The sequence below is a fragment of the Argopecten irradians genome, chromosome 3 (genome assembly GCF_041381155.1).
Source record: "Argopecten irradians isolate NY chromosome 3, Ai_NY, whole genome shotgun sequence".
NCBI classification, from domain to species: Eukaryota; Metazoa; Mollusca; class Bivalvia; order Pectinida; family Pectinidae; genus Argopecten; species Argopecten irradians.
Genome location: NC_091136.1, coordinates 16,535,976 through 16,549,689, shown reverse-complemented (window position 1 = coordinate 16,549,689; position 13,714 = coordinate 16,535,976). Strand labels below are relative to the sequence as shown.

The 13,714-nt window shown below is 36.0% G+C and overlaps 2 protein-coding genes across 2 annotated transcripts; one reads left to right on the top strand and one right to left on the bottom strand.

Annotated features, from left to right (window-relative positions):
• On the bottom strand, nt 1-8,625 carry LOC138317679 (platelet-activating factor acetylhydrolase IB subunit alpha2-like). Its single transcript, XM_069259507.1, has 5 exons — nt 8,214-8,625; nt 3,836-3,925; nt 3,228-3,344; nt 1,739-1,861; nt 1-1,114 (listed from the first exon to the last, which is right to left on the bottom strand). Exons 1-5 carry the CDS (start codon nt 8,280-8,282, stop codon nt 800-802), a joined length of 714 nt encoding a protein of 237 aa, XP_069115608.1. The 5' UTR covers nt 8,283-8,625; the 3' UTR covers nt 1-799.
• Nucleotides 8,626-9,630: 1,005 nt separating this feature from the next.
• On the top strand, nt 9,631-12,974 carry LOC138317677 (cytochrome c oxidase assembly protein COX18, mitochondrial-like). The gene is made up of 5 exons (XM_069259505.1): nt 9,631-10,821; nt 11,159-11,300; nt 11,469-11,593; nt 11,929-12,084; nt 12,660-12,974. Exons 1-5 carry the CDS (start codon nt 10,171-10,173, stop codon nt 12,831-12,833), a joined length of 1,248 nt encoding a protein of 415 aa, XP_069115606.1. The 5' UTR covers nt 9,631-10,170; the 3' UTR covers nt 12,834-12,974.
• Nucleotides 12,975-13,714: the final 740 nt, after the last annotated feature.

Sequence of the window (13,714 nt, the reverse complement as noted above, 5' to 3'; positions counted from 1 at the left end):
TTAATTTTTCCATCATGGAAATTGTGGTCTTCCCTTGAGATTGTAGGAATTTTTTACTTGTTTTGAAATCTAATCTACACTATGTATTTCTTGTCTTTGCAAAAGAATAAGAAATATACATGGGCCAGATCTATGTTGAAATCCGAGACCCTATGCACTTTTGAGACTCTGCCAATGGAGTTCCATGGTCAATAATTATTGTTTTAAACCAGTACATAAGATCAAATAATGTCTTCATTTACAAAAATATATAAAAGAACAGAAAAAAATTTGTATACCGGTAGGTACTGATTGTTACTATAACAACGAATCTGAAATTTTCACTGGACTGGAACATCAAGATTAGCATTATTCACTTAGTGTCTCACAACAGTGTTGGTGTATAGCAGACTATTTTACTGGTGAATAGTTTTCCTATTTTGTGGGCAATTTAGAGGTCAATAATCATATTCATGATTGGATAAAAAGTGAGTGTGTTAAATATCCTCATATAGCTAGCTCACATAATCTTATTTCAGTTTTAATATAGTTTCTAATTTGTAGTCTAATTTACCTGACCCATTATAACAATTTGTAGCTGGTTATATACCGTCATAGAAATAATAGCTAATTGATAGTACTCAATGCCACACCGAAACATTAACTTGATCGCAACATTGTTACAAAAGCAAGTAATCAGAGAAGCAGCCAGGAAGAGTGAAATTAAAATGTTATGCCCGATATTACACTGCATATTTGAGGCAAGGTTCCCGGCATGGAAACAAACGTTAGTTCTCTGGCATGGGAACAACCGTCAAAATCACTGTAAATCCGAGGCAAGGTCCCCTGAGTCGTTATCCATGGAAACATTCTCCACCTTCATGAACATCTGCAGCAAGTGTTCAATCATTTCGTGAAGAGGTTCGCACAGCTTTGTATAACCCTCAGGGGTGAGATGTAGGTAGTCGTACATGTCGGCTGCACTAATTAATTCCTCACTGTTCACAAACACCTGGTCCTCCAGGGCAAAATATGTCACATTTTCTTGGCTACGTAGTTTGGCTTCAATTTGAGAATTTACTTTGCTGTTTTTTATCCGTAGAGGGTTTGGTTTTTCTCCTCTAGGTAGGATACCCTGAAACAAAAGATATGGTAACCAGTTTAAGGAGAGGTATGAAATCATGATTGGAACAGATAGTGTAAACCAACTTTCTTTCGCGCCTATTAAACTTCGTGATTTCTATTTCAAGACAAGTTTGCGAAGATTAACATTCGCGGATTCAACAATTGAATGATAATTCCTATCAATATAGATATTAATTCGCGACGACAAACTTTTGCGAAATACTCGGATTGTGAAATTCGCAAAAGTAAATTTCACGCAAATAAAAGTTGATTCACCGTACCTTGATTTACCACTTGAGTTTGTACAGGTAAACAATCTTATTAACAAAATGACATTTTAGATCATTCACAGCATTGTTATGAGAAAATAAACAATATTTTCTATCTGATGAGTTGGGAAAAATAAAATAATAAATGAAATATTTTCTACGAGATAAAAATGACACCATTGGAGAAGAATGTGCACCAATGGCAACATGTTGTTACAATATTGGCATAATAGCAACTTTCATGTTATTTTCAGACAACAACAGTTTATGTTTTTTACGTTGGCACTATTAGTTTACTACCAATGGTAATTGTGTACCTTTGATTGCACATGTACTCTAAAAGAATCTGTAAATAATGATAATACCATGACAATGATCTGAGCCGTAAGTTGTTTGGCTCGTAAAACTTTAACGATCTCCATGATTCCATCTGTGACCTGTTCAGCGGTATGGCCATGGTTGTTAGTGCCGACCAATAGAACAATCACCTAGGCAACATAAAACAGAGATAAAAATGGAAAATCTCAACAAAAGCTGAAAACTGTTTTGTGGCAACTATATATGGGATTAATATACCAGATAGCTATTTTCTGAAAGTCAAAAAGGCTGAAATTAGTCAATCGGCTGATGTTTTCATCTCTAATAAAGACAAGAGTTACCTCCCTTGACAATGACTTTTTTTAAAAGAGTGTTAGTCAAATTCTTGACTCAATAATTGTGTAACATTTATAGGGCTACCTATAGAATGGTTGTAGACTCAAGGTAATATTCATTTGTGATTGGTTTTACATATGAATACAAACCTAGGTGTATATTAATACCCAAATATATAGTATCTGCCTTAATATTTTTCATAACCATTCATAATTTTTAAATAATGCCTGATGATAGTCTGTATAACTGCAATCTGATTAATATACAGATCTGACAACATCCCATTTGGGGTTACTGCCCTGTGACCTTTGGAAATGGCAAATCAAACTACTGCCCACAGAATCTTGAAAGTGAATTTCAGAGGACAAAATAGTTTGAAAAAGCTGTCAGAATTATTTTCATGTACATACAATGTAGCCATCTCGCCCAAAGAGCACAACAAAGCTAATTGTATATACATGTACATACTGGGACGAAATGGCATTTTCAATTGATTTAGCAATGTGTAGAAAATGCATTTTATCTAAAGTACAGGTCGTATAAAGGTCATCCAAACATGACCCCTTATGGGATGTTGTCAGATTCTCTATCCAACAGAGTGATTAAAAGGATCTGTATTTTACTCATATTGGTATAATTGTTATAGTCATTAAATATCAGAATAATCTGTGTTTGTGAATTAGTTGATCTCCTAGTTCAATTATATCCCTGATAGCAAAATGCTAAAAATAGAGTGCAATGCTAAAAATAGAGTGCACCGTCTGTTGTTTTAATCAACAAATGCATGCTTATAAGCAGCAAATCTCTACTGTTGGTTAATTAGAATCTCTGTAATACAACTGGTGATTTTTACAAGGATGATATTTTTGCAATTTTGTGGGATATTACTATGATTGCAAAAATTTTCTCTACTATATATTGAGAAATGTTTGAATCTAATAGTGAATCCCTTAAAGCCAGATTTCGCAAAATATTGAAGTATATAAATTTCATTTTCACTGTTTACGTTCTAATTACGATAACCAATAATCAATAACAGGCTATACAGTGTTATTAATATATTACCGATATCAGCTAATCTTAACTACATGAACATCTCCAAATAATATCATGATTGGGTTGAAAGTTTGTTAAAAATTTTGTATATTTGACCTTTAAGGAGGTGCATATAACCTGACATGGAAATGACAATGGTCCTACCTTGGGTGAAATACAGTCTAATTCTCCGTTGGACACTCGCCAGAGAACATGCTGTGTCTGGTCGCCACCGATACCAAAGTTAAGGCAATGGAGCGGTTCCATTAGAGTGTTCCATACCTACAAACACAGCCACACATTTTTAAGACATGAACACTGTTTATTCCCTGCATATAGAATCAAAGATGCTGATCATGTCAAATTATACAGACAAATGGCAAATCATTTTCTAAACAAAGACAATAGGAAGAATATATTACAATATGATTAAAACTAGATCTTTGATTGCAATCTGATACTGGATTTAATCAGATTGGATACATATTATCAAGAAAGTGAAGATGAGATCCCTAATTAGTTCCTTTCAAATTCAATAGGCTGCTTATACCATCCCTGCATTCTATCTGTAGGTCAATCACAAGCACCTGTCAGTCTGTTTTAACTGCCAAACAAATGCACATAAAAAGTAGATGTCTTCATGTATACGTTTACAAGACATCCAAGTGCGACCTTAGTGTCCATCGTAAATTTATCTTAATTGGTCAATTATTTAAAAGAGTCAAATGAATAATAAAATATTTTCACCCTATTCAAGTAAAGTATAATCTTACCTTGGAAAATTGCATTTGCTGAATAATTGAGTCTCCAATGAAAAGGACCTCTGGTTCTTTGCCTTTCCCTTCATTAATAAATCGCTGATGCTAAAACAGTAAAAACAAATAAGGTATTAGATTTCCTATAATGTTACTGAAATAATCAGAATATATAATAGGCCTTTAAATTTTAGCTAATAGATTACACCAATTGGGCCATTTTACTTCAAGGCCTTTAATTTTGCTAAGATTACACAATGTCCCATTGGTTTGGTCCCTATGTGTTGTAGTGGACTTCAAGGTCATGACAAGCAATTACCACAAACTGGCACTCAAAAGGCCTTTTGAGAAAAATGTTTGGCTGTATGCTTGAAATATAAAACAAATAAGATAAAATGCATGCAAACGATTTAATATTGGTTTGCATAATCGTTACTTTGCTCCATTAGCAGTAATAGGCACCAATTGTAGCTCTAAAGGCGACACCAGTTTCTGTGTACAAGTCTTTTGAGCTACAATATTGCAGCTATTTCGTTATATCCTCAATATTCCAGGGGTTACTATCACTTTCGTTATATCCACCCCTGGATTTTGTTATGGCAAAATTAAAGGCTGTTGTGTGCAACAACAGATGAAAAAGGTAATTTGGTCAAGTTTTCTCATATTTTTACTAACTGTGATGGATATCACGAAAGTGATAGTAACCCCTGGAATATTAAGGATGTTGAAGCCCACACAGAAGAGCTGCCACAGACAATTTTTAATTTTTCAGGTTTTGTTTTCATCTCCACCAAAACTTGGCAGTTTATAACCTATTGCTACATTAAATCAAATCAATCTTACTCAGGATGGATATCAAGGCATATTCTATAGGGCATTGCATGCCATTTGGTTCTAATTGAAAATAACCATTAAGGGATATTGGGTAGCCAAATATGGGATTATATATAAATCCACCCTGCATTAGAGGGTGACAAGTGCCTATGGTCACCCCCAGTGAATATCACTGTCCACCCAGGGAAGGCCGTAGGGTGACGGTGCTATTCCGAGGTTGACACTCGGTCACTGTCACCCCTGCTAATTGCATAGTATTTGATTTTATTATACCAAAAGTCTAGAAACAAAACTAGGTTTTCAAGTATATTGCAATCTATTGAAACAATTTTAACTGATTTCAAGAAGTCGAACATTCACCGTACGGGTAGAATAGCATAATCAAGCTTTCTTCTCAGTGGCGTTAAACTTTCAATAAAAAAGAATTGATAAATGAATAAAGCACTTCTGCGTTTGTTAATAAATTTCCTTATGGGTATATATATAAATACTTGCATTAGGTGACAGTGCCTAGTCGTGCGAGGTTGTATAAATTATACCAAAAGTCTAGAAACAAAAAACTAGTTTCTTTACTATTGAACAATTTTTACTGATTTCAGCAGAAGTCGATACATTGCATATGGGGTCATGTTCACCTAATCACCAACGGGTTCTGGTAACCTTTATTCTCCTTGTACTTTAATTCAAATGCATTTTCTCTATTTTGCTACATTAACTGAAAATGACATGTCGTTGGTCAAAGCTTACAGTGCTAGTGCCAAAAGTATTTGGTCACAATGGCGGTGTGTTTACGTCGTGTCAATAACATCGCTGAAAATGGCCTTAAGCATTCATTGTAAACGTCACTGATGAAAACGTGCGTCATTTTTAGGTTTAACGTCACACAATATTTTTGTTGTCGTCAGCTTTCTGATTTTTTTTCCCCTGGGATCGTGTATTGCCAAGATGGGTCGAAAAGGGAAAGAACTGTCAATGGGCGTTAAAAATATGATCGTAGGAATGTTTAGGAGTGGATATTCACGACGAAAGATAGGTATGATGTTAAAAATACCCAAGTCTACAGTTACTGACATTGTTAACAAATTTTTTACATGTGGTTCAGTGGAAAACAGGCTGAGAAGTGAACGACGTAATTTAGTGAATTGCGGGATTATCATTCTTTGGAGAGGATTGTTAAAAACAATAGGAGGGATTCCCTTAATGATGTTATTGTTAAATACAATAAGCAAAAGAATGTTTCGACTTCTAAAAGAACACTTCAGCGACATCTACGCCAACATTTGTATACTAGGTTTGTTTCTTGTCGTGAAGCAGAGTAACCGAACTAAGAGACTTGCTTGGTGTAGAAAAAAGTGGAGATGGACAATATATAATTGGAAGGGAGTTATTTTCTCAGATGAAAGCAAAATAGTTATTGGACAGGACCACAGGGTTTATATATCCTTTGGGCGGCCGTAACGTATTTATGCGTAATTGTTCATTTGCCCATTTCATGCACCCTTCTGGAGCCCCACTGAGACGTTGGAAACTAAATACTAGTTTTTTCAAAAGAAGATGTTCATCCCTATATAGTATGTCAATATCATTTCGGTCATTGCATTAGTGACGTCACAAATCACCTTTGAACATGCCCAAATAAGTCAAAATTGAGGTCTGAAATCCGGATTTTAGTGTGTGCCCGGAAATCTGTCTTTGTGAGCTTAATTATCAAGATATAGACATGCAAATGGTCTTAAACAATAGAACAGATATCAAAGTAGGAGAAAATAGAGAGAAAGGGAAAAGAAAGGGGAAAATAGGGGAAAAAAAACAAGTCCCACGCGCAGGTTTCTGCCTCCCATGACCCGTGTGTGGTGACCTTTAGGGGACTTCCGGTGACTGTTTTTGCTTGTTTGTAGTATGTACTGTTTGTTATCATCGTGAAAATGGCATCAAACCGAAATCTAGATGCAAACTGCTTTCATAGATGGCATTTGTTATAACCTACTATCAAAATTGAGTCAAGATTGAATCCTGCCGGCCGTCGAAAGGATATGGAGAAAGCGAGGTGAAGGATGGCGACCGGATCTTGTGCAGCCGCGTTATACCCAAAACAAACTTGAGGTTATGATTTGGGGGTGCATTTGTTAGAACGGTGTGGGGACATTAGCTCGAGTGGAAGGAAATATTAATGCTGCAAATTATCAGGAGGTTTTGGAGGAAAATCTTTGGCCAGTTCTTGCCAGACATTTTCCTACTGGTGGCTATTTTTTCCAAGATGACAATGCCCCAGTTCATCGTGCAAGGTCCACCCAAGACTAAATCACCCAGAACGGAATTAATGGAATGAGTTGGTCCGCTCAATCATCGTAGTTAAACATCATTGAAAATCTTTGGTTATTTATAAAAAGAAAACTTCAGTATCGAGTAGCAGCTGTGAAATCAGCAAATGACTTGTTCTCCGAAAATCAGAGGATTTGGATGGAGATCACACCTTGCTACATTCAAAGCTTGTTCAACACGATCCCTAAACGAATTTTAAACGTAATTAGACTGAAAGGACATCTTACAAAATGCTGAAGGTAAGTGTGTTATACGGTTGCAATCGACTGTGTAGCATATTAGCAAAATTAATTTGGAATTTGTTTCATTGTTACCGTCATATAAACATGCCGCCATATATCATTGTGACCGAATACTTTTGGCAAGGTACTGTATGAACCTAGCTTTGTTGTGTTCCATAGCCAAAATGACTACCAGTTGGAGCTCTGCAGGTATAGCATAAAAATTATACCTGCTGCCCTTATTGCATGATTGTAAAGACTAATTTAATGATCTATTTTTTCTCTTCATCAAAACCAACTTTCTAGATGTATCTTTTTTGTTCATGTAGGTCAAAGATCAATATGCAGGTCACAATGACCTGGTTTTGCCACCCAACACACTATCATACCTGGGTAGTCCACTGTTTTGCATAGGAGACAGAACACAACAAGAAACATGCTAAAGTGATGGTTGGCTGAAAGGCCGAAATGCAATCATACTGATAGTTAATTTGGTTCTAAATTCCTCTGCATTAAACGTATTTTCTAAGATTTACTTTCAATTAATGGCCAACTGTCCTTACTGGGTAATGAAATAAATTCCCTGCAGTACGGGAACTTCTAGATGTGACATAAGCTGTTTTGTATTCTAACCTCAAAAACAGACCATCACATCTAATCCACAACATAACACGTTGGGTTTTTTTTTTCTTAAATTTCTATTATTCCTTCTAAGGCTTTTGTAACGTTAAGTCTATCTTATGTATAAGTTAAATATGATAAATTGGATAGTAACATAATTACATGTTTACTGAAAGCAATTTGCCATCGCATTGGTCTGGTCGCTTTGGTTCTGATAAAAACACGATGAAAATAATTTTGACTAACAGTTAGATCTAGTTCATGTTGTACACTAAGTTGGATTCAAAAGTTAATGAAATGCAACTAGTTCATTTCGATTCGCGGTTCGTTTCGTTGGGTCGCACCGCCAGGATTCACACAATACAGACTGATAATGCAATAAGCAAACAACTGATAACCTGACTCATCCAGCGTCCGTCTCCTTGGACATCTTCCACTGGTTCTGGACTGTCCGCACAATTTGCCATTGCTACATGTGATGTGGAATCGCCAACAAGCAAATCAATGCATCACGGAAGCAACATCTGTTGGAGGCTGCGCAGCCATACCGTTTGAGGCTAGCTGACCATATCGAGGTTGACACGAACTGAATGGTCCATCGATCGCCAGGTTGTGTGGCTGACGCGATGAGAACAGTTCATAAAGAACAAAAATGTGACAGCGATGATGATTAATGATGATGTTGTTGTTGGTGGTAAAATGTTGCTGCCGCAGAAGATGGTCGATAGATATATCTACGTCCTTGAATAAAATGAAGCCAATCACAAATCACGACATTCCTGATTCTACAAGAGTTACATTCACTGCCGATATATCCAACATATGAATAAATGTTATATGCTCTCTTATAGCGAAGACTCATAAATCCTCGCTTAAAGGAAAATTGGAGGAAGTTCAGGAAAATAAAACAGACCAATCAAATCAAAAGCAGAAACTTCCTTTGAAGAATACAAAGAGAGACGCCCATCCTCAAAAACACACAAATCTTTTGATGATGACATTAATGTACCAAATTAACTACTCATCCGTTGTCGCACTTTTTTATAGTCCAGGGTTGGATATAACGACAGTGCTAGTCAAACCTTTGGACAATCTGATTAAAATATAGATCATTATAACCACTCCATTCAAAACAGGATCTGACAACATCCCATAATGGGTCATGTCCGAATAACCATTTTACCACGTGTTCTTCAAATCAATTTTTCTACACCTTGCTACGTCAATTCATAAGTCCATTTCGTCCAAGTATACATATACAATTAGCTTTGTTGTGCTCTTTGAACGAGATGACTACGTACTAATTCGGATACGTAAAACATTTCGTCCCCAGTCAAGATTCCGACGGTAGCAGCAATTTGATTGGCTATTTTTTAAAGGGCACCAGAACGTGACCCCTAATGGGATGTTGTCAGATCCTCTTATCAAACGCAGTGATAATAAAGGATCTGTGTTTTAGTCAGATTGACCTTTGGAATATCTAGAATGAAATCAGGGTCGGTGGTGATGATGATAAAAAGGAGCAGAATAATGATGATGATGATGAAATGACGATGGTGATTAACCAATCAATAAGTTAATGCAGAGATTTATATAATTATATTTAAATCTCTGGTTAATGCAAGGACGTATATGAGAAGGATAAGCCACACTGGACTTTTGGGAAGAACAACCAAGGAGCTTTTGTGTTTATGCACTGACCGTGACGTTGGGCGACGACTGATTTTCCTTTGATATGATTATCCGCCGGCGCAGCCTTTGATATAGCTTGCGGGTTCGAGGGTTACTATCTTACTTTCTGAAGCGGGTCGTCATTTCATGAACTGTCGTATTTTTTAACGAAAATTTAAGACATGTCTTCTAAATATTCCGTTCTTAAAGCAAGTAATAAACGTTGTGAAATTTGATAAACTTTACATTGGTGTTTCGTTTGACTCGATAAGGCAAGTATTTGTTGAGATAAACGGTTTTTATTCCCGGTTTATAGGCGTCTCGGGTGGTGTTTAGTAATGTAAAGAGGCAGTCACGAATCCTTCTCACTTATAAATCCTTGATTAATGATAGTTGTTTAATAAAATAAGATGGTATAAATAGTGGGAGTGATGTGGCTGTGCACGTGTTAATGGTGGTTACAATAGTGGTTGTGATGAAGATGGTGATGAAAATAAAACAGCGTAATCGAACCAGTACTGAAGAGGTCAATCGAATGCGCCTGACGTTATATGTACATCAGAGTGATAGAAGTGTTTGTATTGAAGGCGATTAAAGTATTATCCAATCAGGATTTAAAGCATCGGATTGACATTGATTGACATTGGTCGCCGCACCCGGTGATTGTTGATATGCTTGGAGAAAATGATTTCGTGTGTTAATAAGTTTGCATACTCGTCCTGTGTGAAGTCCATCCACACTCTCCAATGTCAAACACGTTTGTTTGTTCAGTCGGCGTACAGCTCTCATTCCTATTCGACAATATGCGGTTTGAACCGTACGAAACGTCTCTGTTGTTTTTGCAAAACAGTTGGGACTCAACAGACAGAAACTAAAAGATCTCTGAAAACGATACCAGCTCCTAAAAATGCACTTTTTAACGCGTGTGGAAATACTAGTCTTCTACAACCACGTCAGAATATTCTTAATACATGGACCCCTGCTATAAGTTATGTACCATCAAAGTATATGTCCATAGAATCGTCAATGAACTCTTTTTATAATGTTTTAGGAATAATGGTCGATAGTTGGCCAGTTGAATTGTCCAGACAGTTTTTTCTCTGTATCCATGATACTATTGGGATGCCATGGTGGATGGTTATAATCTCTGGGACTGTTTTGTTCCGATTAACTTTGTTACCTTTAACAGTTTTAAGTCTACAGTCTCAGGCAAAACTCGCCAAAATTTCACCACAAATCCGAAATATGTCAGCGGAAATTGCTGGAGATGTGGCTGCAGATGCACTGTACCGTCGGGTCAAACCATATCAAGTAAAAAGGGAAACACGTTTACAAGTATGTTTAATTAGATACACGAATAAAGAAATAAATTTAAACATAATGTATTAAATTTTTAGTATCGTACGTAACTAACGTATAGTAACAACTTCAAATGACATGACATTCATATTATGTTATTCAGTATGTTAACACATCCGAAGTTCATTCACATATTTTCCCTTATTTTCAAATAATATGGTATTCTTATTCTTGAACCGATCATTTGGTCAAAAAACATAACAAAAAAAAATACTGATGAATGATTTTTTTCTACTTTTCTTACTGATATGTGAACAATTTCAGATGGTAACTCAAAATCTTTGATATCAACTGCTACTATTATTGTTTTCAGATAACTCAGATGAAACGTGACCTGTATGTGAAGCATAACTGTTCCCCATTTAAACCATTGTGTATTGTGTATGTCCAATTACCTGTGATTGTCACCTGTGGGTTGGCACTTCGGTCGTTTACAGGACGACTAGGGCCTCTAGGTGGGTATCCAAACTTAATATAAAAGGTCTAAAAGTCCTGTAGGTCAGCTTCAGCTACAGCGAGTTTTGTATTTTTTACCTTTGATCTTTGAAGATACTTGCATTAATTTTTGGCGAAAAAGAATTCTAGTTTTAGCAATTCATTGAATCTGTGCCATTTTGTTTCAGCGGATAGCCACTTTCAACCAGAACAATGCCTGGAGGGTTTATTATGGTTTTCAGACCTTACCCTCGCCGACCCTTACTGTATTCTACCAACGTTAGGCTTTCTTTGCACTCTCAGTGGACTTGAGGTAAGAATTACCTATCATATAAAACCATGTTGGATTCTGACCAATACAGCTTGTATATGTAGTCGAAATTATATAGCATTTAACTTTTTGTTCTTTCTTGAACTTGATTTACTAATTCATTTGATGATTGGATGCTTACCAGGGTAAAAAAAAATTTATAATGCAGCATATGCATTCTCTCGATGCTTTTTATCACAGCATTAAATTTTGATTTAAAAAAAAGCAGAATTTTCTGAGTTTTAAAAATATAGGCAAATTAAACAAAAGTCACATAATTAGCAAAATCACCCCAAACGTTAATACATTTAACAAATGAAAACATTCTTATTTCAAAGTACTCTATGCTGCTGAGGAAAGTCAACCACAACCAAGCAAACTTTGGAGTCAACATTGTGCCGGAGACAAAAATTCAGAAGAGTTTGAACTACCTGACACGATTTGGCCAGAGCGTGGTCACTGTGATTTTCCCTTTTCTCTGCTTTGCCCCCAGTGTAAGTATTGTATGGAACTTGTTTTTCTGGGGTGGGTTATGGGCCATTTTCCAATAAAAGTGTACTCCTGAAATTACTCTTGAAATTTGCCTTTCCAATTACTAAATTACTAAAAAAAATAGCACAATAAACCTGCCTGTATTAATAGAGCTTTTTTTGCCTATTATTAAGAGGGCGTGGGGGACATAATAATATAGGCAGGTTTACTGGAGTAGATAAAGCCTTGCCAGATCTTTTCCAAGTCATATTAATTACTGTAGCAATTAATAACCTCTAAATGTTATTTATAGGCAATCATCATAATCTCAAAGACAGACTGTAAAACCTCTTGTTATCAGAGTATATTTATATAAACTTCAGTATGTAGGTTAAAGTTTGGTCATAACTATCAAATCACTTCAAACACAAACTTGAACTCAAAATCACAAGGTTAACATTGCAATCATATGATTAGGGATGTTTTTATAATTCAAGGGTGGTGTGGAGCTTCTTTCAGAACATTTCTATTGGTTGGTTATATTGCACCAGTTCTTCCATAATTCAATTGAATTGTAACTTTTTTACCTTATTTTCAGAGCATCACACTGTATTTCAGCACTATGAGTTTGTGGAGCTTCTCACAGATGCTTGCCCTCAACTCACCATCTGTCAAACGAGCTGTGGGAATCCAAAAGAGCAAGCTGGATAGTCCTACACCACACAGGGATGTTCTCAAAGCTTTCCAGGCGAAATATTTTAACCGTAAATAGGAATAATCATAATTGTTACACAAATCGTGAAAATTAAAAAACAATCAAATGTGTTTGGAAATATTTCATTTAGTAATTTGTTATTATTTTGAAATAAAATAAAATCTTTTACCTGGAGCATGGGAGGCCGTTCTAACATGACCCTTGCTGTTTATAAGACGTTAATTTAATCAAAACAAACAAACAAACAAACCATTGACTGACATTCAGGGGCGTGATGGAGGTGGCCCGAATGAGTTGTGGGGCTGTAGTGGCGGAGTGGTTAAAGATGCTCCACCACCGACAGAGCATACATGGCATTCATCATTAGAACAATAATTGGTGTTTAATCTTGTATATATATGTCTAATTAACACAAAAAATGATATAAGATAAATTATTTTGCCTTTGGTGCATGTGCAATCAGTACTTCATTCCATATAGGATATAGTGCCACCGATTTTTTTCGGGATGCAATTAATTATTTTTTGTATTTTCAACTTGAAGTAAAATTAGAAGCTCAAACTTTTCAATGGTGGTAATGGTGCAAAGTAAGTAACTTTTGTAACTGAAAAAAATACTAAATCGTCTGCTCCTGTTTTTGATAGTGAAAAAATACCAATTTTCAGCGGTGTAGCATCTTTAAGATTGTCCCGACATATTACCACAAGCTCTCCACCTTTGGGATAAGAGTTCAAATCCAATGTGGAGCAGTTTCCAGGTACTGACCGCTGGGCGGTGGTTTTTCTTCGGTACTTCAACTTTCCTCCACCAACAAACCTGGCAAGTCCTTATATGATCCTTGCTGTTCATATGATGTTAAACTAATAAAACCAAAAAAAGAGTTGAAGCCCTTATGTTGTCTTCTTGGCTAAAACCCTAATGACAACATCTCACATAAG

What these genes read in the sequence shown, in the direction of transcription:
- LOC138317679 (XM_069259507.1), bottom strand. Translation starts at nt 8,282, where the DNA reads ATGGCAAATTGTGCGGACAGTCCAGAACCAGTGGAAGATGTCCAAGGA. An exon ending in ACGGACGCTGGATGAGTCAG is followed by an intron (nt 3,926 to 8,213) that starts GTTATCAGTTGT and finishes TTACTGTTTTAG; the next exon opens with CATCAGCGATTTATTAATGA. An exon ending in CGGCTCAGATCATTGTCATG is followed by an intron (nt 1,115 to 1,738) that starts GTATTATCATTA and finishes CTTTTGTTTCAG; the next exon opens with GGTATCCTACCTAGAGGAGA.
- LOC138317677 (XM_069259505.1), top strand. Translation starts at nt 10,171, where the DNA reads ATGATTTCGTGTGTTAATAAGTTTGCATACTCGTCCTGTGTGAAGTCC. An exon ending in AAAGGGAAACACGTTTACAA is followed by an intron (nt 10,822 to 11,158) that starts GTATGTTTAATT and finishes TATTGTTTTCAG; the next exon opens with ATAACTCAGATGAAACGTGA. An exon ending in AGGACGACTAGGGCCTCTAG is followed by an intron (nt 11,301 to 11,468) that starts GTGGGTATCCAA and finishes ATTTTGTTTCAG; the next exon opens with CGGATAGCCACTTTCAACCA.